The following is a 21,738-nucleotide window of genomic DNA, read 5'->3' as shown; positions in this document are numbered from 1 at the left end:
ATGGCATTAAAAAAAAAGTTGGGAATCCCTGTAAAAGGATGTCCCACTTGGAGTTAAGGGTGTCCTCAGTGGAGATTTCTTTGTGTGGGAGTCCTTTAGACTGGAGATCTGGAGTGGAGAGCGCTGCATTAAACAGTCCCCTGTAGATGATTTTTAAGCTGTTTCTCTTGTCTCCTGGGCTGCCTGCTATTTCTGTACTCAATATGTATGTGAAAACCAAGAGGTTACAGCAGCACTGATTATTTTAATCTGCTGGTCCTCAAGCTTTGGCAGCACTTCAGCCACTTGAAGTGGGCACCCAGTTGCAGGGGGGGGGGGGGTTATTCAATCCTGGGGACTTCTTTGATCATTCACTCCTGGGTCTGTAGTGGGTCTTTGAAGGATCAAGGATTGGCTTTATTCACTGCATACGTTTACATGTATTCAGAATTTGCTGTGGTATGTCAGGGCGCAATGTGTAACAAAAACAGCAACGTTCAACCGCTATAAAGAATAAATAATTATATAAAAATAAAGTTAATGATTAAAGTGTGGATATGGAGTAAAATGTGCATAAATGCCAGTATGCATTTTACAATGTAAATTGCATTATTAAGTGGTTTTTGAATGGTCCATCTGTGCAGTCTGCCTCCTCTTCTAAGGATACACCTGTGCCTTGTGTTCCTAAAGAGAGAACAAGTGATATCCATAAATTTTCTGGTGAGCTTCCAGTACCAGTGGGCAGGAGTGAATTCAGTACATTGAGGGCATTATTATAACTGTTGTAATTAAGTTTCCTTTAAAACAGAAGGCAAAAAAGTAGGAAGTAGGAATTTTGGTTTTATCTTGTTGAGGGATCAAAGTTGGGTGATAATAGATGGGACAAAAGGTGAGATCTAAAAGGTTACTTTCTTAGCCCCAAGAGTAATCTGCTACTTGTAGTTTCTGAGTGATCCTACATTACTTAAGTATTCATTTTTCCAGTGCAGTCTTAAAGACTTGCTGCTTATGGTTCCATAAAGTAAGTTCTGGTTCCCCCATCCATTTCTATTTGTGACTAACCACAAGATATAATTAGGAGAAAAATTGCAACAACATGGAATGTCATGTAGTCCTAATATATTCAAAATCTTTTTACGGTACATATATATGAAATAAAATTTATATTTACTTATAGGATAGTGCAGACAGGATGCCTATTGCGGCTGGAAGTCATCAGCAGAAAGCCAGGAAGGAAAAAGGGAAGTACCAAGTTTATACATTGAAAAATCTAGATGATGTGTTTGTTGTGATGGAAATAACTGGTTCTTTGAGTCCCAACAGTAGAGGCCTGGACACACACAGTTTTAATAATAAGGAATTTATTATTAAAGGGGAAGTCGGGTCAACACAAGCAACTAAAATACACAGGAAGCAGTGTGGGGCCAGGGTACGGTTACACATACAGAGAACAAGGGAAAAGCACTACAACAGCTATCCCCCTTGACCTTGGATAGCCGCGGCTCCCTTACCAGGGCAAACGATAGACCTTCCCTAACATAAATCAATGCACTTACCTTCAATGAGGTGGTCTGTAAGAGAGACCGAGCCAGGGCCAGGTCTCACCTTTTATAGCATGGGGCTGGACGAGATAATCCAATTAAGGTGAACAATAATTTAGGTGTGCATTGATTAGTTGGGAGGGACCAAATGTTGATTGGCATGTGGTGTGTCCTCCGACCAGCCAGGTGGCAGTGCGTCTATCATGTGGCCGGTATCTCTGGATACACTGCACCCCTCGGAAGACGCACCACATAGCCAACACACATAAAAGGGTGAAACAAAATCGCATATACCAGAAATAACCAATCTTGAGCAGCTAAGTAAATGCAGAGACACTCTTAATCAGCTGGCATGCGCAACATAGTATAGAAATAGCTATGATTACAAGAATGAGTGCGATGGACCAGTGAATGACAGTTGCCCACCACCCGCCTAGGGACGCAAACGGCCACCAATTGCCCCATGAGGTGATGTGCTGGAGGAGCTGGTCCCTTGATTTTTGAATTTTAGCCACCGAGTCCCGAATGTGAGCGGCCAAGTGATTGATGTTGCTGGACTCATCAGGGATAAAGGTATAGCATTCCTTACCAACCACTGCACACGTTCCACCATCAGCAGCGAGTAGGTAGTCCAGTGCCATTCGGTTCTGCAGGGCGACCATCCTGACAGCTGTCAGTTCTGCCGCCTTTTGGGTGAGGGCATCCTCCGTGTGTTGCAGTGCCTCTGCCAGAGTTGGCCAGAGTCTCGAGCACACTGGTCATCTGGATCACCTCCCGGGATAGCCAGGCCGTACCTTAACTGGGAAAGGCTATCATCCAGAACCTCTCCGCCTCTGTAATGGCCCTCTTGTCCCGGTGGCCGCTGTATGCCGGATGCTCCCCAACGTCATTCAAGGGGTGGATGAAGGGCACCACATATGCTGGAAAGCAGCAGCCATACCAGCTCATGGGGAGCCACGGGTAGGCGTGGTGGCCGCAGATCCAGTGGGTCCCGTTTAGAGTCCAGGGAGCTCCCAGCTGAGCGGCATCGTCAGCAGTGGTCACTGGGGCACCCGGGTACCAGTTTCGCTGACAGTTGCTGTGACCAATGGAAAAGTTAGAAGTGTGCGCATTGCGGAGTCTGCACCAGCATTCGTTAGGTATACTCAGTGGCTGTGGAATAACTCTGAGGGTGGGGACTCGGGTGGAGGTCAAATTGTAGGGAGGGAAATACCAGTTCCTGAAGCACCCACCCCATCGGGGGTCAAGGGAAGATATGTTGTCGAATGGGGAGGAGAGTGGTGGGGGACTGCCAGCAGGGTCCCCCCAAACAGCTATACCAAAACCAGCAGGAGCAAACAGTCTGTGTAAACAGTTTATCTCAATGTCATCCAGTGGGATCAGCATAAGTGGCAGCGCATCATCAGCGTGTGCTGGGGCCCTCAAGCAGATCCAGCAGTCCGATCTGTTGGTGTTGCTGGCAAACTCGTAAGCGACCCTGAGGAAGGTGATGGCAGCTGGCACGGAGTCGAGCATCGCAGCGACCAGGAGGGATGACTGGAGTCGCACCATTGTCCTTTAGAGGGAGATGGGGGTGGAGGGGTGGGGGTAGGTGTAGGAGGAAACTCATTCCCGTCTGGTTAAATGCCAGGTATGTATACAGGACAAATCAGATTTATCTGGAATGGCAACTCAGCGGGTGTCCCCTGGACCGCGTGTGACGATTTCTCCCTTTCTGGAGAGGCTCTGCGGCTGTCGGATCCATACTCTGCCCGAGTCCTCGGTCTCAGGCTGTTCGGTGTTTCCCAATCGGAAGATGGGGACTGTGCCAGGTGGCGGGCCAGTGGGGATCCCCCTTGGCTAGCGGGCTGTGTGTTTAACTGGTCGACAGCCTGCTGAAGGACACTTAGCCACCCCTGCAGTGTGCGAAAGGGTGTCAGAGTGCGTACTTTTTCCTTGAGCAGGCCGTTCATTCTTTCAGTTAAGCCCAATGCCTGGGGGTGGTGGGGTATATGGAACAGCCACGAGATCCCCACCTCAGCCAGCCAGGTCTGGGCTTTGGTCCCAGCAAAGTGTGAGCCCTGATCGTATTGTATCTCCCATGGGACCCCATAGATAGAGGAGAGATGCTGTAATCCTCTGATGGTGCCATTCTGGTTGGCCCTCTCTCAGGGCACCGCCACCAGGACACCCGAGTATGTGTCCACCATCGTGAGGACATACTGCTTCTTATTCTGTCGCAAGAGCGGTCCAATATAGTCAACTTGCCATACCTGACCCGCTCCCGTGCTGCGATGAATGTGGCCCGGTGGCCTATCGGCCAGCCCCATGGCTTGACTAGCTGGCAGATGGGGCAGTTATCTACAGATGTTTTACATTGATTGAGTGTCAAGGCGACACCAAATTGTTCAGCCCAACGCCACGTGCCATCGGCCCCTAAGTGGCCAACTTTGCGGTGTGCCCACGCAGCTAGTGCACTGGGGTCTGGGTTAGGGGTGGAAGTGGTGGCAGATGATATTTGGGTAGCCTGGTCCACAGCAGCGTTAAACGTTGCCTCTTCATTATCTTTCCAGGTATAGGCATCCACATGGTGGACAGGAAATTTCCTGGTCCCAAATGAAACGCCAGTGGTGCTGTCCCCAGAGGGGACGTCCATGTATTTCCCACACCATGTCTTGCCACCGGGCCATCCACACTGCAATGCCGTTAGCTGCTGCCCAGGAGTCAGTATAGATGTGGACTGGTCCGGTAGTGTTTTGGAGGGTGAGGGCTACTGCCACCAGCTCGGCAAGTTGACTGGAACCCCCCTCTCCCTCGGTGGTTAAAATTCTACTCGTGGCGGGATGAAGAGCTGCCGCTTTCCAAAATTGTTTACCCCCTTTCCAGCGGCTGGAGCCGTCTGTGAACCAGGCGCGCAGTTTGCTGTCGGGGTCGAGGGAATCGAAGGGTTGACCCCAACATGCTGGGGAGGGTTGTCTCTCGGGGATGTCCGGGGCAGGGTCCTGGGACTGGGGGAAAGCCATGACTTGTTCATGGAGGCGGCTAACCCCTTCAGGATCAGGCATGGCCCTCCTTGTGGGTAGAATCGGGGGACTTGACCCATCGCATTATGGGGAGATGGGGGCGAAGGACGACAGGGTCGGTGCCTGTTTGGTGTTCTGTGGCGAGGAGCACCAGGTAGCAGGCTAGTAGCTGGCGCTTGAAGGGGCTGTAGCGCACTGCCGCTTCAGGTAGGGGTTTAGTCCAGAAACTGAGGGGGACTCTACGCCCTGGGGTCTTCCGCCAGAGGCTCCACTCGGCGACCATCTCGCTCGCTGAGACCTGTAACTTGAAAGGCAGACCCGCCTGGCGGGAAGAAAGTGGCATGGCTTGTTCCACCGCTAGTTTCGCCGTATCAAAGGCAGCCTGTTCCGCTGGCCCCCAAAGAAATGTGGATTTTTTCCTGGAGATCCTATAGAGCGGCCGGAAAAGCATGAAGTGGGGTGTATGCTGCCGCCAATAGCCCAGGAGCCCCACGAATCTCTGTGTCAGTTTTATTCGAGGGGACGGCAAAATTTAAAATTTTATTTTTGGCGGCATCGGGTATGCTTCTGTGCCCGGAGTTCCATTGTACTCCAAGGAAAATGACACCCTGGCTGGGGCCTTGTATCTTTTCCATATTAATGGCCCAGCCCCGTCCCCTGAGGGATTCGATTAGCATGTGAAGGGCCTTTGACACAATGGTCTATATAATGTGCAATCGAAATCTCTGGTGGGAATTGGATGTTGTGTAAATCGCGGGAGACAAGGCTATGGCAGATAGTGGGGCTGTGAATGTAAACTTGGGGCAGGCGACAAAATGTGTTTTGTCTGCTATCCCAATTAAAGGTAAACTGGTCTTGGCCATCTGAGTGCAGGGGAATCGAGAAAAATGCATTCGCTAAATCGACAACAGCGTACCAGGGTTTATGGGGACGGCCTGCGATGTCTTCAGTAAGGGTGACAATGTTGGGTACAGCGGCGGCGAGGCGGGGTGCAGCCTTGTTCAATTGCCAATAATCAACAGTCATCCACCAGGAGCCGTTCTTTCAGACGGGCCAAATGGGGCTGTTGAAAGGCAAGGCAGCGGTTCTAATAATTCCCTCCTGTAACAGGGCTTGAATGGAGTCTGTGATTTCTTGGCGCCCCCCCCCCCCCCCCCGGCACTCTGTACTGACTGTTACAGATGATCTTGGGGGGGGGGGGAATAACAATTGGCTCCCGCTTAGCTGCCCCGATGACAATAGTGGCTCGCGTGATGCTGAAGGTGAACTTGCCCCTGTTTGTTTGATTGTCCCTTTAAAACATTGATCCTGAGAATACATTCCGGGGAGGAGGCAATAAGGACTTGTACATGTCTGGGGGAATGGTTGCCTATGGCTAGGCGAAGGGTGACCTCCCTAGCTGGTAACAGGGAGCCCCCCAATCCCTCTATCTGCATGTCTGTACCCCTCCATAAGGCAGGATTGCCTGGGATAATCGTGTGCTGGGCACCTGTGTCGACAAGCGCCATCCACCTCTGTGTGTTTCCCTTTCCCCAATGTACTGTGACGGGTACATGTGGCCTCAGGTCCCCCAGGCAGGAAAGGGCGAGAGAGCAAATGCGCCCGGGGCCCTGGCCTTCATCCTATGGGAGGGGGGAAGAGGGCTGCCACTTTGCTGGTGGAGGTGGGACATTTCCTGCCTGACGAGCTGTCTGTTCTGCTTTGAGGGCCTTCGAGACAGTTTCAGGCAGGGGAGGCATGGAGGGTGGCTCGGTGTGGGCATGGCGGTCTTTTTGTAAGTAGTCTTCCCCCTGCAATGCTCCTTCCATAGGGCATATAGGTTGGGGGTGGGGATGCCATCTATCTGGTTACGATCCACCCCTGCATGCAGCAGGTCCTTGTACAGCTGCCTGCGTGTGTATATCTGAGAGGGATAGTGTCTAGGGCCCTTGTCTCGGTCTTCCGGACCTGCATAGGTGTCCCCCTCTGCATATATTCTAATCCCTCCAGGAGGGTGATGGCATCCTGTACGGTCCTACCACTGGCTGGTGCCATGAGGGACAGGATTACTGACTTAAGATCAGGGCATGCGGTAGTGATCAAGTATCCCGTGAGGGCACTGGTCACTCATGTGCTTTCAAGGAAGTTATGGTCGCAGGCACCTTATAGATGATGTTGACCAGTGCCCATTCCCTGATAACCCAGGTGCCCTCATTGACCGTACCCTATTGCGGGCGCCCGTGTAGATCCCACTCCAGAAGTGTGGGATTGCGAGCTCGCACCGCGGTCACTACCCGATCCCACAGGGTTGTGCTATTGCGGATTTCCGCTTGTGGCACCCGCAGCGCATTGTTTATGCTCTGCTGGTCAGAGAGGCTTCCCAGGGTGCTTGCCTCCTGATGAGAGAGGCTGAGGTTGGGCCCCCCCTCATCCCACAGCCGGAGCAGCCAGGCAGCCAGGTGCTCGCCTGGTCGTTGGCGGTACCGATCCGCCAACTGGGTCAGCTCCTTGGGGGAGAAGTCCCGGGTCTCTGTGGTCTCGGAGTGACTAGGGGAAGGTCCAGCTGTCTCCCCCTCGTTCCCTTCCTCCCTGCGGTGAACCTGGGACCGCGTGGTGACGGGTCAGGCATGTTGGAGCACGGGTGAGAAGGGGGAAGGGTGATTGTGGAACCTTGGTTCCTCGGGCATCCCCTCGTCATCACTATCCAGCCAGATGTCCCCATTTCCCAGCCATGCGTCCAGCTTGTCACCACACTGGACTAAGGCTCGAATCTTTAATGGGTCCGGACCGATGGGCTGCCCTGGCCTGCTGAAGTTTTATGAGGCCACAGGCAAGTTCAGTTCCCCTAACTTCAAGGTCATCGGCTCGGGCCTGGGCAGCCTGTGCTGCTTCCTTCAGCGTGCAACAATGCTGACTGAGATCTTTAATTTCCCTGACCTTCTGACCACACAAGTGCTGCAGGTAGAATCAGTAATTCTCAGCAGGGACACAAACAACCAGAAGGCACCCCTTTGATTCCCGTTGGCTCTGGGGAACCCTGATTCCTTCAGGAGGGAGACCACATGATGGCCCAGCTTCTCTCCACAGAGCTCCAACTGCTCAGACCAGTCCACGGGTTTTCCATGGTCTGCCAGCATGCTGGCCAGACTCTCAAATCCCTCCCTTTCATCAGCCCACCCGGAGATCTTATCCTGGGTGCCTGCACTGGCTTTCTTTCCCATATTCCAGAACATTATCCCCTGTGCTTGTGTCCAGCCAAAACCTATGAGACCCTGCTTGCAGCGCCAAATGTTGTGATGGAAATAACTGGTTCTTTGAGTCTCAACAGTAGAGGCCTGGACACACACACAGTTTTAATAATAAGGAGTTTATTATTAAAGGGGAAGTCAGGTCAACACAAGCAACTACAATTCACAGAAAGAGGTGTGGGGACAGGGTACGGTTACACATACAAAGAACAAGGGAAAAGCACTACAACAGCTATCCCCCTTGACCTTGGATAGCCGCGGCTCCCTTACCAGGACAAACGATAGACCTTCCCACTTACCTTCAATGAGGTGGTCTGTAAGAGAGACCGAGCCAGGGCCAAGTCTCACCTTTTATAGCATGGGGCTGGACAAGATAATCCAATTAAGGTGACCAATAATTTAGGTGTGCATTGATTAGTTGGGAGGGACCAAATGTTGATTGGCATGTGGTGTGTCCTCCGACCAGCCAGGTGGCAGTGCATCTGTCACGTGGCCGGTATCTCTGGATACAGTGCCACAAGCAGCAGTATGTAGTGCAATTAAGTGTCAAAAAATAGTTTTAAAAAAGCAAGGTAGATCTAATTTTGATTAAAGGGAATTTAAGAGCAGCCATAGAACCATTGAACATTACAGCACAGAAAGAGGCATTTTTGCCCTTCTTGGCTGTGCCGAACCATTTTTCTGCCTAGTCCCACTGACCTGCACCTGGACCATATCCCTCCATACCCCTCTCATCCATGTACCTGTCCAAGTTTTTCTTAAATGTTAAAAGTGAGCCCGCATTTACCACTTCATCTGGCAGCTCATTCCACACTCCCACCACTCTCTGTGTGAAGAAGCACCCCCCCCCCAATATTCCCTTTAAACTTTTCCCCCTTCGCCCTTAACCAATGTCCTCTGTTTTTTTTTCTCCCCTAACCTCAGTGGAAAAAGCCTGCTTGCATTCACTCTATCTATACCCATCACAATTTTATATACCTCTATCAAATCTCCCCTCATTCTTCTACACTCCAGGGAATAAAGTCCTAACCTATTCAACCTTTCTCTGTATCTCAGTTTCTCAAGTTCCATCAACATCCTTGTAAACCTTTACTGCACTCTTTCAACTTTATTAATATCCTTACTGTAATTCAGTGACCAAAACTGCACACAATACCCCAAATTTGGCCTCACCAATGCCTTATACAACCTCACCATAACATTCCAACTCTTATACTCAATACTTTGATTTATAAAGGCCAATATACCAAAAGCCCTCTTTACTACCCTATCTACCTGTGATGCCGCTTTTAGGGAATTATGTTTCTGTATTCCCAGATCCCTCTGTTCAACTGCACTCCTCAGTGCCCTACCATTCACCTTGTATGTTCTACCTTGGTTTTTCCTTCCAAAGTCCAACACCTCACATTTGTCTTAAACTCCATTGCCATTTTTCAGCCCATTTTTCCAGCTGGTCCAAATCCCTCTGCAAGCTTTGAAAACCTTCGTCACTGTCCACTACACCTCCAATCTTTGTATCATCAACAAATTTGCTGACCCAATTTACCACATTATCAACCAGATCATTGATATAGATGACAAATAACGATGGACCCAGCACTGATCCCTGTGGCACACCACTAGTCACAGGCCTCTACTCAGAGAAGCAATCCTCCACTACCACTCTCTGACTTCTTCCATTGAGTCAATGTCTAATCCAATTTACTACCTCACCATGTATACCTAGTGACTGAATCTTCCTAACTAACCTCCCATGCGGGACCTTGTCAAAGGCCTTACTGAAGTCCATGTAGACAACATCCATTGCCTCCCTTCATCCACTTTCCTGGTAACCTCCTCAAAAAGTTCTAATAGATTTATTAAACATGACCTACCACGCACAAAGCCATGTTGACTCTCCCTAATACGTCCCTGTCTATTTAAATACTTGTCGATCCTACCTCTTAGTACTCCTTCCAATAATTTACCTGCTACCGACATCAAACTTACCAGCCTGTAATTTCCTGGATTACTTTTAGAGCCTTTATTAAACAACGGAACAACATGAGCTATCCTCCAATCCTCTGGCACCTCACCTGTAGATACCGACATTTTAAATATATCTGCCAGGGCCCCTGCAATTTCAACACTAGTCTCCTTCAGGGTCTGAGGGAATACCCTGTCAGGTCCTGGGGATTTTATCTACTCTGATTTGCCTCAAGATAGTAAGCATCTCCTCCTCTTCATAGAAGAGTTAATTGAGTCATAGAAAAGTACAGCACAGAAACAGGCCCTTTGGCCTAATAGATCCGTGTTGAACCATTTAAGCTGCCTGCTCCCGTTGACTTGCACTGGGATCACAGCCCTTCGTACCCCTCCCATCCATGTACCTATCCACACTTCTCTTAAACGTTGAAATCAAGCTCACGTGCACAGGCATCTCGTTCAACACTCTCACCACCCTCTGAGTGAAGAAGTTTCCCCTCATGTTCCCTTAAACTTTTCACCTTTTGCCCTTAATCCATGACCTCAGTGGAAGAAGCCTGCTTGCATTTATCCTATCTATTCTTCTCATAATTTTGTATACCTCTATCAAATCTCTCAGTCTTCTACATTCCAAGGAATAAAGTCCTAACCTATTCAGTCTGGAAATATCTCTACATTGGCACATCTTTAGTTTGAAGACTGTCCCAACATTCTCTACTATTTACACTGCAAATCCAGCTCTATTATTGTGTGCCAGATTCAGTTGCCTGATTTAGTAGCCTTAACACAAGGCGTAAAGTTGTGCAGGTGCTGCAATTCTGTGTGTCTGACAAGACTCAGAGGGAAAGCAAAATGGTGAAGAAAATATTTGCATATTGAGCCTGCAAACTTGGCAGACACTTCACTATATTATAAAGATTCACTGCACTGTCAGAGTTATCTTCTTTCAGGTGAGATAATAAATTAAGATGCAGTTCTCCTTCAGGTCAATGTAAAAGATCCCATGACATTAATGAATGCAGAAGTTTTCCCTCTGACATCCTGGCAAATAATTACTTAACCAACATCAGAGCAATAGATTATATTGTGATTGTGACATTGCTGTTGTGGGATCCGGCTGTGTGTATTTCTTACTTTATAACAATGGTTTAAAAAATATTTAACTGGCATGAGTTTCCACAATAGTACATTGTAAAATTTAAGGATTAGTTCTATTTGTCTTGTTTGAAATATTGAAATGTGTTATTTACGTCAATGATCAACACAGACTGAAGGTATGAAAACAATGACATTAAGTACTGGCCAGATCATTTGACGGATGCCAGTAGTCATTTTGCATCACCGTGAAGTTGAATTTCACCCCACACCAAAGCAGGAAGAGGAGTGTCCTTCCACCAATGTGTTAAAGTGCCTTATAAAATTTGTAACAAGGGCTCCTCTTTGCGTGCGGTATTTCCTGGTGTGTTGATCCTCTGCTTGAGTGTGTCGGGCCTGGGCCTCCTACAACTCCTGCAGCCGTCGCCCCCCAGGAAACAGAAGCAGCAGCTGCTGTGGTGGCAGCGCCAGGCTACCAGCATGGATGGGGACGCAAGCACCGTGGAGCAGGCACTGGCACCGCTGAGGCAGGCGGTGCTGGAGCAGGGAGAACTTGTTTGGAAGTTGAAAGCAGAGAGTGCTCCACCGGTGGATGTTGATAAAGCAGTGGCAGAACTGAAGGCACGGAAAAGGATCTTGGAAGCCAAGGAGCTGTATCTGCAACCCAAGGATGACATTGTTGACCGGGTGAAAATGGAGGACACATTGAAGAGACGGTTCTTCTATGATCAGGCTTTTTCCATCTGTGGAGGGGTGAGTGGTCTGTACGACTTTGGTCCTGTTGGCTATGCCCTGAAGAACAACACCCTGCAGATCTGGCGGCAACACTTCATCCAGGAAGAGCAGATCCTGGAGATCGACTGCACCATGCTGACTTCCAAACCGGTCATCAAGACATCTGGGCACGTGGACAAGTTTGCAGACTACATGGTGAAGGACCTGAAGAATGGGGAGTGCTTCCATGCCGACCACCTGCTCAAAGCTCATTTGCAGAAATTGATGTCTGATAAGAAATGCTCAGCTGATAGGAAGGCAGAGATGGAGGACGTCATCACCCAGATGGACTATTACAGTCAGCAGGAGTTAGCGGATCTGTTTGTGAACTACAACTTCAAGTCTCCAGTAACCAGGAACAACTTGTCTCCTCCGATCTCCTTCAATCTGATGTTCCAGACATCCATTGGGCTAGGAGGCAACTTGCCAGGCTACCTCCAGCCTGAGACAGCTCAAGGGATCTTCCTAAACTTCAAACGGTTGTTAGAATTCAATCGGGGAAGCTCCCGTTTGCTGCCGCCCAGATTGGAAATTCATTCCGGAATGAGATCTCCTTGCGATCGGGTCTCATCCGGGTTAGGGAGTTCACCACGGCAGAGATCGAGCAGTTTGTGGATCCCAGTGAGAAGAATCACCCCAAGTTCTCCAGTGTGGCTGATCTTGAGATCATGCTGTACTCTAGCCAAGCCCAGACCAGCAGGCAGTCAGCACGAAAGATGCGACTCGGTGATGCAGTGGAGCAGGGAATCATCAATAACTCAGTGCTGGGGTACTTCATCGGCAGGACTTACCTCCTCTTGCTCAAAGTGGGTGTGTTGGCTGACAAGCTGTGGTTCCGGCAGCACATGGAGAACGAGATGGCCCACTACGCCTGTGACTGCTGGGACGCTGAGTCCAAGACCAGCTATGGCTGGATTGAAATAGTCGGCTGCGCAGATCGGTCGTGCTATGACCTGGCTTGTCACTCCAGAGTGACCAAGGTGCCTTTGGTCACAGAGAAGCCTCTGAAGGAGCCCAAGACTGTGAACATTGTCCAGTTTGAACCCAACAAGAATGCCATTGGCAAGGAGTTCAAGAAGGAGGCCAAAATAGTGATGGAGTATTTGAGTGTTTGCAACGAATGTTACATCATTGAGATGGAGAAGGAGCTGAATGAGAAGGGGGAGTTCACTTTTGAGTCCGAAGGCAAAAGGTTTACCCTGATGAAGAACATGGTTGGAGTGAAGAAGTTTCAGAAGACTCTGCATGTTGAGGAGATCACTCCCAGTGTGATAGAGCTGTTCTTTGGCATCGGGAGGATCATGTACACAGTGTTCGAGCACACGTTCAACATCAAGAGAACGTACTTCAGTTTCCCAGCGACTGTGGCTCCCTACAAATGTTCTGTGCTCCCACTCAGTCAAAACCAGGAGTTTGATCCGTTTGTGAAGGATCTGGCTGAGGTGCTGACCTGACATGGGGTCTCCCACAAGGTAAATGACTCATCAGGCTCCATCGGGAGGCGCTATGTCCAGAAGGACAAGATCAGTGTGGCTTTCGGCATAACCATCAACTTCGACACGGTGAACAAGGTGCCATACACAGCCACGCTGAGGGAGCAGGACTCGATGCAGCAGATCCGGGCAGAGATTTCAGAACTGCCCCAAGTTATCAGAGATCTAACCAATTACTTGACGACCTGGGCTGATGTTGCGGCGAAGTACCCCTTATTTGAGGGGCAAGAAACCAGCAAGAAAGAAAATTAAACCTGCCCTGGCAGTGTCCCTCTCAAACCCAGCATAGGTCGGGAGCCAGTGAGTAGCATCGGTGACATCAATCAACAAGGACTGGGCAATGGGTATTAAAGAACCAGTGACTCTCATCCAGCAAATTTTGGCCCATTCCTACAGCCACAGAACTAAACTGTGTTCTCGGCAATAAAATCTGAAAGGGAAAAAAAAAATCGTAACAAGGGCTGCAAGTTCTGGAGCGTGGCAACTTTTTGCAAGCTTCTCTCTACAGATCTGCTCTTTACTTCTATAATAATTTTGGCGCAGCACGGTAGCAAAGTGGTTAGCACAAAGCTTTACAGTGTAGGCGACCCAGGTTCAATTCCTGTCACTGTCTGGAAGGAGTTTGTACCATGTGGGTTTCGCTGCATGTTCCAGTTTAACTCCCACTGTCCAAAGACCTACTGGTTGATAAGTTAATTGAATATTGTAAGTTATCCCATGATGAGGCTAGAATTAAATTCGGGGAATTGCCAGGCGGTGAGGCTCGAATAGCCGGAAGGGCCTATTGCGTGCTCTATCACAATAATAACAATGATAATAATAGTAATCATTCTAGTTTAGTGTGCTGATATGATGAAATAATCTGTACGGATGCCATGCAAACAAAGTCTTTCACTGTGCCTTGATATATTTGACAATAATAAACCAATTTGCCTCATTAACAATGCAAACTAATGATAACATTGTTTTAAAATGTAGATATGGACCTAATTCAAGGTGAACTAAAGCGGCAAAGGAAGCAAGAATCTCCAGTACAGTTGGTGAAGAAAGATCATCTGACTCGGCCCAAGCAATTCAGAGACCCAACATTAAAAAGAAACAACACCAGGAAAGGTCAGAAAATCAGAGGTTGAATTTTGCTGAGCTCCAGCCTAAGTAAAGTATTGAGTGTGATGCAAATGTATCAGCTGAAATAGTTTTTGGCATTTCTGCATTGAATCTGCCAGAAATCTCGCTGTTCCTAATACAGATGACCCCATTATAAGCCATGTTCTAATTTTTGATCTCTTTATTTTTTGGAGGGAATTTTTTCAGTTTTTATTACTGTTTTGGCAAAGTCATTTTATTTCATAGTGTTAAGCAATTCAGCCCATCAAATCCTTGCTGGTTTCTAATTTCTAATCTTTCTAGTTCTCTTCCACTACTATTGTCCCATTAGCTTATTCCTTCTCAAATGCCTGTATCAGTCTTTTGACTGATTTAGTCAGTTGCCATTATCCATACAGGCAGCGAATTTCAGATCCTCACTCTGAGTTTCAGACTATAAAAGCTGTTGCTCAGCATCCAGAGGAGACTAACAGGGAGAACATGCTAACTCAACTAAACACAGCAGATAACATGATTGAACCGGGTAGCTGTAGACATAAGACAGCAGCTGTACCAACAACACCATCCGATTTTTCTACTTTTGTACTCTTCGCCTTTATTTCTGAACCCCAGGATCTCACCTGCTTTATTAACTACTCTCAGTATGTCTTGCCACTTTCTTCTGTCTTCTTGCGTATGGTGCTTCATTTCAAAGTAAATTTAATTGTCACAGTACACATGTGTCACCATTTACAACACTGAGATTCATTTTCCTGCAGACATACTCAGTAAATCTATAGAATAGTAATTATAACAGTATCAATAAAAAATCAGCCAAAGTGCAGAAGACAACAAGCTGTGTAAATACAAATATAAATAAATAACAATACATAATGAGAACATGAAATAACAAGATAAAGAGGCCTTAAAGTGAGATCATTGGTTGTGGGAACATCTGAATGGATGGGCAAGTGAGTGTAGTTATTCCCTTTTGTTTAACAGCCAGATGATTGTCAGGTAGTAGCTATTCTTGAAACTAGTGGTGTGAGTCCTGAGGCTTTTGTACCCTCTATCTGATGGGAGCAGTGAAAAAAAAGCATGTCCTGGGTGGTGAGGATCTCTGATGATGGATAATACTTTCCGTTTCTATGCAACGTTTCATGTAGATGTGCTCACTGGTTGTGAAGGCTTTACCCAACTCTACTAGCTTTACATCTGTGACTGTGTGGCACAGCTCCAACACCATATACAATTTTTGCTGATGAGACCACTGTTGTGGGACATATTAAAGATGGTGATGAATCAGCATACAGGAGGGTGATTGAAAATTTAGCTGAGTGGTGTAATAACAATAACCTCTCACTCAAGGAAGACCAAGGAACTGACTGTAGACTTCTTGGGAGGGAAACCAGAGGTCCATGAACCAGTCCTCATCGGAGGATCAGAGGTGGAGAGGATTAGCAACTTTAAATTCCTATTTCAGAGGACCTGTCTAGGACCCAGCATGTAAGTGCAATTGCAAGGGAAGCACTGCAGTGCCTCAACTTCCTTAGGAATCTGCGGAGATTTGGCATGACATCAAAAACTTTGACAAACTTACTTCTATAGATAGTTAATGGGTAGCATATTGTCAGGCTGCATTATGGCCTGGTATGGAAACAGCAATGCCTTTGAACGGTAAATCCAACAGAACATAGTGGATTTGGCCCAGTACATCACAGATAAAGGCCTCTTGAATGAAGTAAGTCTCAAATGGAGATGTAGCCCTTTAGTTTGCAGTGAAGATATGCTTTTAAAAGGTTCCATCGCTAATGTTGACGAGTCCAAAAGTTTTCATGATATCTTACTCTGTTTCTGCATGTTTTTTGAAGCTATGATGTTTAATTTATACTGTTTAACCTTCTAGAAAAGTTTAAAATTAGGAGATCAGAGATAAAGAATGGTAACAGTCTTTTTCCCAGCATAGGGAAGTCCAAAACTAAGGGGCATATGTTTACGGTAAGAGGATAAAGATTTAAAAGGGACCCAAGGGGTAACTTTTTCACACAGAGGGTTGTGAGTATATAGAACAAGCTGCCAGAAGAAGCGGTTGAGGAAGGTATAATAAGAAGCACTTTGGTAGCTACTTGGAGAAGCAAGGCTTTGAAGGATATGGACCAAATGCAGGAAATTGGGACTAGTTGGTGGGCACTGTGGTCAGGATGGACTGGTAGGGGCGAAGGGCCCATGTTCATGCTGTATGACTATATGCTTGAAACACAATCTGGCTTTAGCAAATTGTGCCTCCTTTTCTTTACCAGTTCAATCTTATTCAAGTGTCTGTTAATGTTTTGCCTGATGATTGGTTCTGAAAACTTCTTCACAACCAAGATTAATCTGACAGACCTGTATTTGCCAGGTATGTCCTGGATCATGTTCAAGAGATGGATCAAGCTACAGTAACAATAAAACTCTACTAAGTTGAAATAGATAATTATAACAAATAAAGACCGGTTAAGAATTTAGCCTGATTAATGCCATAACAAAATCTTCACTTTCTTTCATTTAATAACAAAAAAAATTTAGTTTTTTGCCCATTTCTGCCCACAATTTAATTCCACAGTTATGCTTCACCGCCATCATACCATCACATCCCACAATCCCACAAACAGTTGGATTCTTCATTAATCTATGTATTTGATATCCACATGCAATGTTCTTAAAGCAGAATAAGTGAAAATGTAAATTAATGGCAAAGTATTTTTAAGTTACTTATCATCCTAGCAGAGGGTTAAAACTGAAAAAAATCAAACCACATCGAGCAGAAACAATCAGTAGAAAATAATACTGTCATTTAATATAATTTTCAACGTTACTATTTTAAATAGATTTCAATGCAGTCTATTTCATATTGGTTCGGTCTTGGCCTAGTTGTGTCATGATATGAAGTTTCTTTTTGGCATTGTACATCACGGGCAGATGGATATAATGGAAGTGATGAGCTATAATGCTGACAAGATGGACTGAAAAGAAGCAGGTACTTGAAAGATCCAACAAAATGTAGTTGTGATGTTGTTCTTGTAGCTTTACACCCAAGAATGTTGAAGAGCAGGGTATTTGCAAAGAAACTCTTATCAGAAAAATCTTATGGCAGTCACTCCCTCCCTATTATATCCAACCATTTCCCAGAACTTATCTCTCAGCAAGTGAACGTACAGTCAACAGATTCACATGTTGCTGGAATTCCTTCTGTGATGTGATCTCACTCTCATATAATCCTCTGGTAAAGGGGGCCTGCTGTTCTCTAGGAAGCAGCCTGAATTTCTTGGTATTTCCCACAGGGAGGCAGTTGTACATCACAAGGAACTTTACCTGAAGTCAGTACTCCCCACAATAAGGAACCCGGTTGTATCAAGCTTTGTGCCTGTACTTTTGCTGTGACATGGCCCTGTCCTTGTCAGGTAATCTTAATCATTCCCTCACTGCATATAGATGAGAAGAGACCAGTGGACCAGAAATCTTGGCATGTCTATTTTCTAAGAACTTCTCCAATCTAGATATATTTGTTAACCGCAGTTGGTAATTGTATGTGAATTATTGTGTAATGGATGTTCAAATCTATCAAATATTGTAAGGCCTAGATAGAGTGGATGTGGAGAGGATGTTTCTTATGGTGGGGTGTCTAGGACCAGAGGATACAGCGTCAGAATAGAGGGATATCCTTTGGTTGAGTTGTTCTCCGATCTTGACGGTTTACTTACAAATATTTACTTGCGAGTGGGCATTGTATGTGCACTGATGATTATGGACGTCCATTTAGAATGGAGATGAAGAGGGATTTCTTTGGCCAGAGAGTGGTGGCTCTGTGGAATTTGTTGCCACTGCTGGCTGTGAAGGCCAAGTCATTGGGTAAATTTAAGGCAGAGGTTGATAGATTCTTGATTAGTCAGGGCCTGAAGGGATTTGGGGAGAAAGGCAGGAGATTGGGGCCTAGAGGGAAATAGATCAGCCATGATGAAATGATGAACAGAGTTGATGAGCCAAATGCCCTAATTCTGCTCCTATATCTCTTTATGTGGACGTAAGTAAAGCTTTTGACAAGGTAGACTAATTATGAGAGAAGATTAAGGCACATGGGATTCACAAAAACTTGGTAGATTGGATTGAAGAATGGCTTTCCCATATAAGACAGAGGGTAATGGTGGAGGAGTATTATTCTGACTGAATCTCTGTGACCAGTAGTGTTCCACAAGTATCAGTGCTGGGACCTCTGTTGTATATAAAATGATTTGGATGAAGATTTAGGTAGCATGATCAGTAAGTTTGAAGACAGCACAGAAATTGAAGCAGCGGTGGAGAGCAAGGAAGGCACAAGAGAATGCAGATGTTGGAATCTGAAGCAGCAATCCATATGAACTTGAGGGCCAAGCAGCACCTGTGAGTGGGGGGAAGGAAATGTCAGTGTTTTGGTTGAAACTCTGTAAAAAGATTGAGTGCATCAACAGATTACAGGCCAGTGTGAGCAGTAAAGGAGGGAACAGATGAAGAACAAGAGGAGGGGAGATGATATTAGTGATAAGATTGAGCATTAGCCTATACAACACTCTCACGTGGTCCGTACATACTGGCTGTGAGGTGAAAACAACACTACAGCAGCTCTTTCACCTCTGATGGTTGAAGAAGTTTGGCGTGAGTCCCTAAATCCTAAGGACTTTCTACAGGGACACAATTGAGAACATCCTGACTAGCTGCATCACTGTCTGGTATGGGAACTGTACCTCCCTTAATTGCAGGACTCTGCAGAGTGTGGTATGGACAGCCCAGTGCATCTGTAGCTATGAACTTCCCACTATTCAGGACGTTTACAGAGAGAGGTGCATAAAAAGGGCCAAAGGATCATTGGAGAGGGGACTTGAGTCACCCCAACCATAAACTGTTCCAGCGGCTACCATCTAGGAAACAGTACCGCAGCATTAAAGCCAGGACCAACAGACCCTGGGACAGCTTCTTCCATCAGGCCTTCAGACTGATTAATTCATGTCGTTACAATTGTATTTCTATGCTCTATTGACTATCCTGTTGTACATACTATTTATTGCAAATTACTAAAAATTACACATTGCACATTTGGACGCAAAGATTTTTACTCCTCATGTATGCGGACGTCAGAAATAAAACCAGTTCAACTTAAGTCACTCAATGTCAGCAAAACCAAAAATCTGATTATTGACTTCAGAAGAAGGAAACCGGAGGTCCATGATCCAGTCCTCATTAGGGGGGCAGAGGTGGAAAGAGTCAACAGCTTTAAATTCCTTCATTTCAGAGGATCTGTCCTGATTCCAGCACACATATATCATTACAAAGAAGGCTTCTACTTTCTTAGAATTTTGTGAAGATTTGGCATGTCATTCTAAAACTTTGACAAATGTCTATAGATGTGTTGTGGAGAGTATACTGGTTAGTTGCATCATGGCCCGGTATGGAAACAATAGTGTCCATGAACAGAAAAGTAGTGGATACAGCCCAGTCAATCATGGGTAAAACTCTCCCCACCATTGAGCATATCTACACAGAGCGCTATCGCAAGAAAGCAGCATCCATCATCGAGGACCCCAGCATCAGGCCATGCTTTCATCAGGTAGAAAGTACAGGAGCCTCAGGACCCACAACACCGGGTTCAGGAACAGTTACTACCCCTCAACCATTAGGGTCTTGAATCAAAGGGGATAACTTCACTGAGCTTCACTTACCCCACTGCTGAACTGATTCCACAACCTATAGACTCTATAAATCACATTCTCAATATTTATTGCTTATTGAATTTTTTTTCTATTTTTGGTCTTTTCAGTCTTTTGCACTTTGGTTGTTTGCAGTGTTTCATGATTCCATTGCATTTCTTTGTATTTACTGCAAATGCCTGCAAGAAAATAAATCTCCGAGTAATATATGGTGACATATATGTACTTTGATAATAAAATTACTTTGAACATGAAGGCTGCTGTTTTTCCTTCAGTCTCAACCATGATCTTGCTTGAGGTCTGGTCTCCACCACATAGAAGCAGCATTGAAGCTATAAAGAAGAAGTAGCAACAATAAGTCACTGGGGAGCAGCTTGATGTCCTTTTTAAGTAGAGAAGTGCCACTGGTGAATGGGGCAATTGTTCTCCTTGAGCGGGAAGATGCCATTCTTTAGCAGATTATAACTCTTAATTGGTACAAGGTTGTTATCTGTGAACAATTCTATGGGAGGAAAATGGCACTGCATGCAAGTTTGCCAATTAAGAGGTGCCATATAAGAGCAGACCTGCCCTGAATTAGATGGTGCCATAATGTAGATGAACAGATTGCTCATGCCTATTGCTCTGACTGCTCCAGGCTTCGTGTTTGTGAGCTCCAACACAATCTGCTCCATAGAAACATGGAAAATAGGTGCAGGAGTAGACTATTTGGCCCTTCGAGCCTGCACCACCATTCAGTATGATCATGGCTGATCATCCAACTCAGAACTCTGTACCTGCTTTCTCTCCATACCCCTGATCCCTTTAGCCACAAGGGCCATATCTAACTTCCTCTTAAATATAGCCAATGAACTGGCCTCAACTGTTTCCTGTGGCAGAGAATTCCACAGATTCACCACTCTCTGTGTGAAGAAGTTTTTCCTCATCTCGGTCCTAAAAGGCTTCCCCTTTATCCTTAAACTGTGACCCCTTGTTCTGGACTTCCCCAACATTGGAAACAATCTTCCTGCATCTAGCTTGGCCAATCCCTTTAGAATTTTATACGTTTCAATAAGATCCCCCCTCAATCTCCTAAATTCCAGCGAGTATAAGCCTAGTTGATCTACTCTTTCTTCATATGAAAGTCCTGCCATCCCAGGAATCAATCTGGTGAACCTTCTCTGTACTTCCTCTATGGCAAGAATGTCTTTACTCAGATTAGGGGACCAAAACTGCACACAGTACTCCAGCTGTGATCTCACCAAGGCCTTGTACAACTGCAGTAGAATCTCCCTGCTCCTGTACTCAAATCCTCTTGCTATGAATGCCAATATACCATTTGCCTTTTTCACCACCTGCTGTACCTGCATGCCCATTTTCAATGACTGGTGTACAATGACACCCAGGTCTCGTTGCACCTCCCCTTTTCCTAATCGGCCACCATTCAGATAATAATCTGTTCTTGCAACCAAAGTGGATAACCTCATATTTATCCACATTAAATTGCATCTGCCATGAATTTGCCCACTCACCTAACCTATCCAAGTCACCCTGCATCCTCTTAGCATTCTCCTCACAGCTAACACCACCGCCCAGCTTTGTGTCATTTGCAAACTTGGAGATGGTGCATTTAATTCCGTTGTCTAAATCATTAATATATATTGTAAACAACTGGGGTCCCAGCACCGAGCCTTGCGGTACCCCACTAGTCACCGCCTGCCAATCAGAAAAGGTCCCATTTATTCCCACTCTTTGCTTCCTGTTTGCCAACCAATTCTCTATCCACATCAATACCATACCCCCAATACAGTGTGCTTTAAGTTTGCACACTAATCTCCTGTGTGGGACCTTGTCAAAAGCCTTTTGAAAATCCAAATATA

At 46.2% G+C, this 21,738-nt stretch overlaps 2 protein-coding genes across 9 annotated transcripts in view; both read left to right on the top strand.

The window, feature by feature from the left end:
• LOC132396924 (zinc finger CW-type PWWP domain protein 1-like) overlaps window positions 1-21,738 on the top strand; it is a 194,274-nt gene that overhangs the window by 139,862 nt on the left and 32,674 nt on the right. For 7 of the 8 annotated variants that reach the window (XM_059975021.1, XM_059975028.1, XM_059975023.1 and 4 more), the window contains 2 exons: window positions 1,157-1,220; window positions 14,055-14,189. In XM_059975021.1, the coding sequence (XP_059831004.1) occupies window positions 1,157-1,220; window positions 14,055-14,189 (199 nt within the window). Of the gene's footprint in view, window positions 1-1,156; window positions 1,221-14,054; window positions 14,190-15,530; window positions 15,820-21,738 lie in introns of those variants that run through there. The other variant, XM_059975025.1, reaches the window with a different exon arrangement.
• On the top strand, window positions 10,922-14,059 carry LOC132396923 (glycine--tRNA ligase-like). The gene is given in 2 exon segments (XM_059975018.1): window positions 10,922-12,076; window positions 12,079-14,059. Coding segments are annotated over 2 exon segments (2,037 nt in total). The 5' UTR covers window positions 10,922-11,289; the 3' UTR covers window positions 13,329-14,059.

Source organism: Hypanus sabinus, chromosome 7, assembly GCF_030144855.1.
Source record: "Hypanus sabinus isolate sHypSab1 chromosome 7, sHypSab1.hap1, whole genome shotgun sequence".
Taxonomy (NCBI): Eukaryota; Metazoa; Chordata; class Chondrichthyes; order Myliobatiformes; family Dasyatidae; genus Hypanus; species Hypanus sabinus.
The sequence above is the reverse complement of the archived record's forward strand: the minus strand, read 5'-3'. Positions and strand labels throughout refer to the sequence as shown.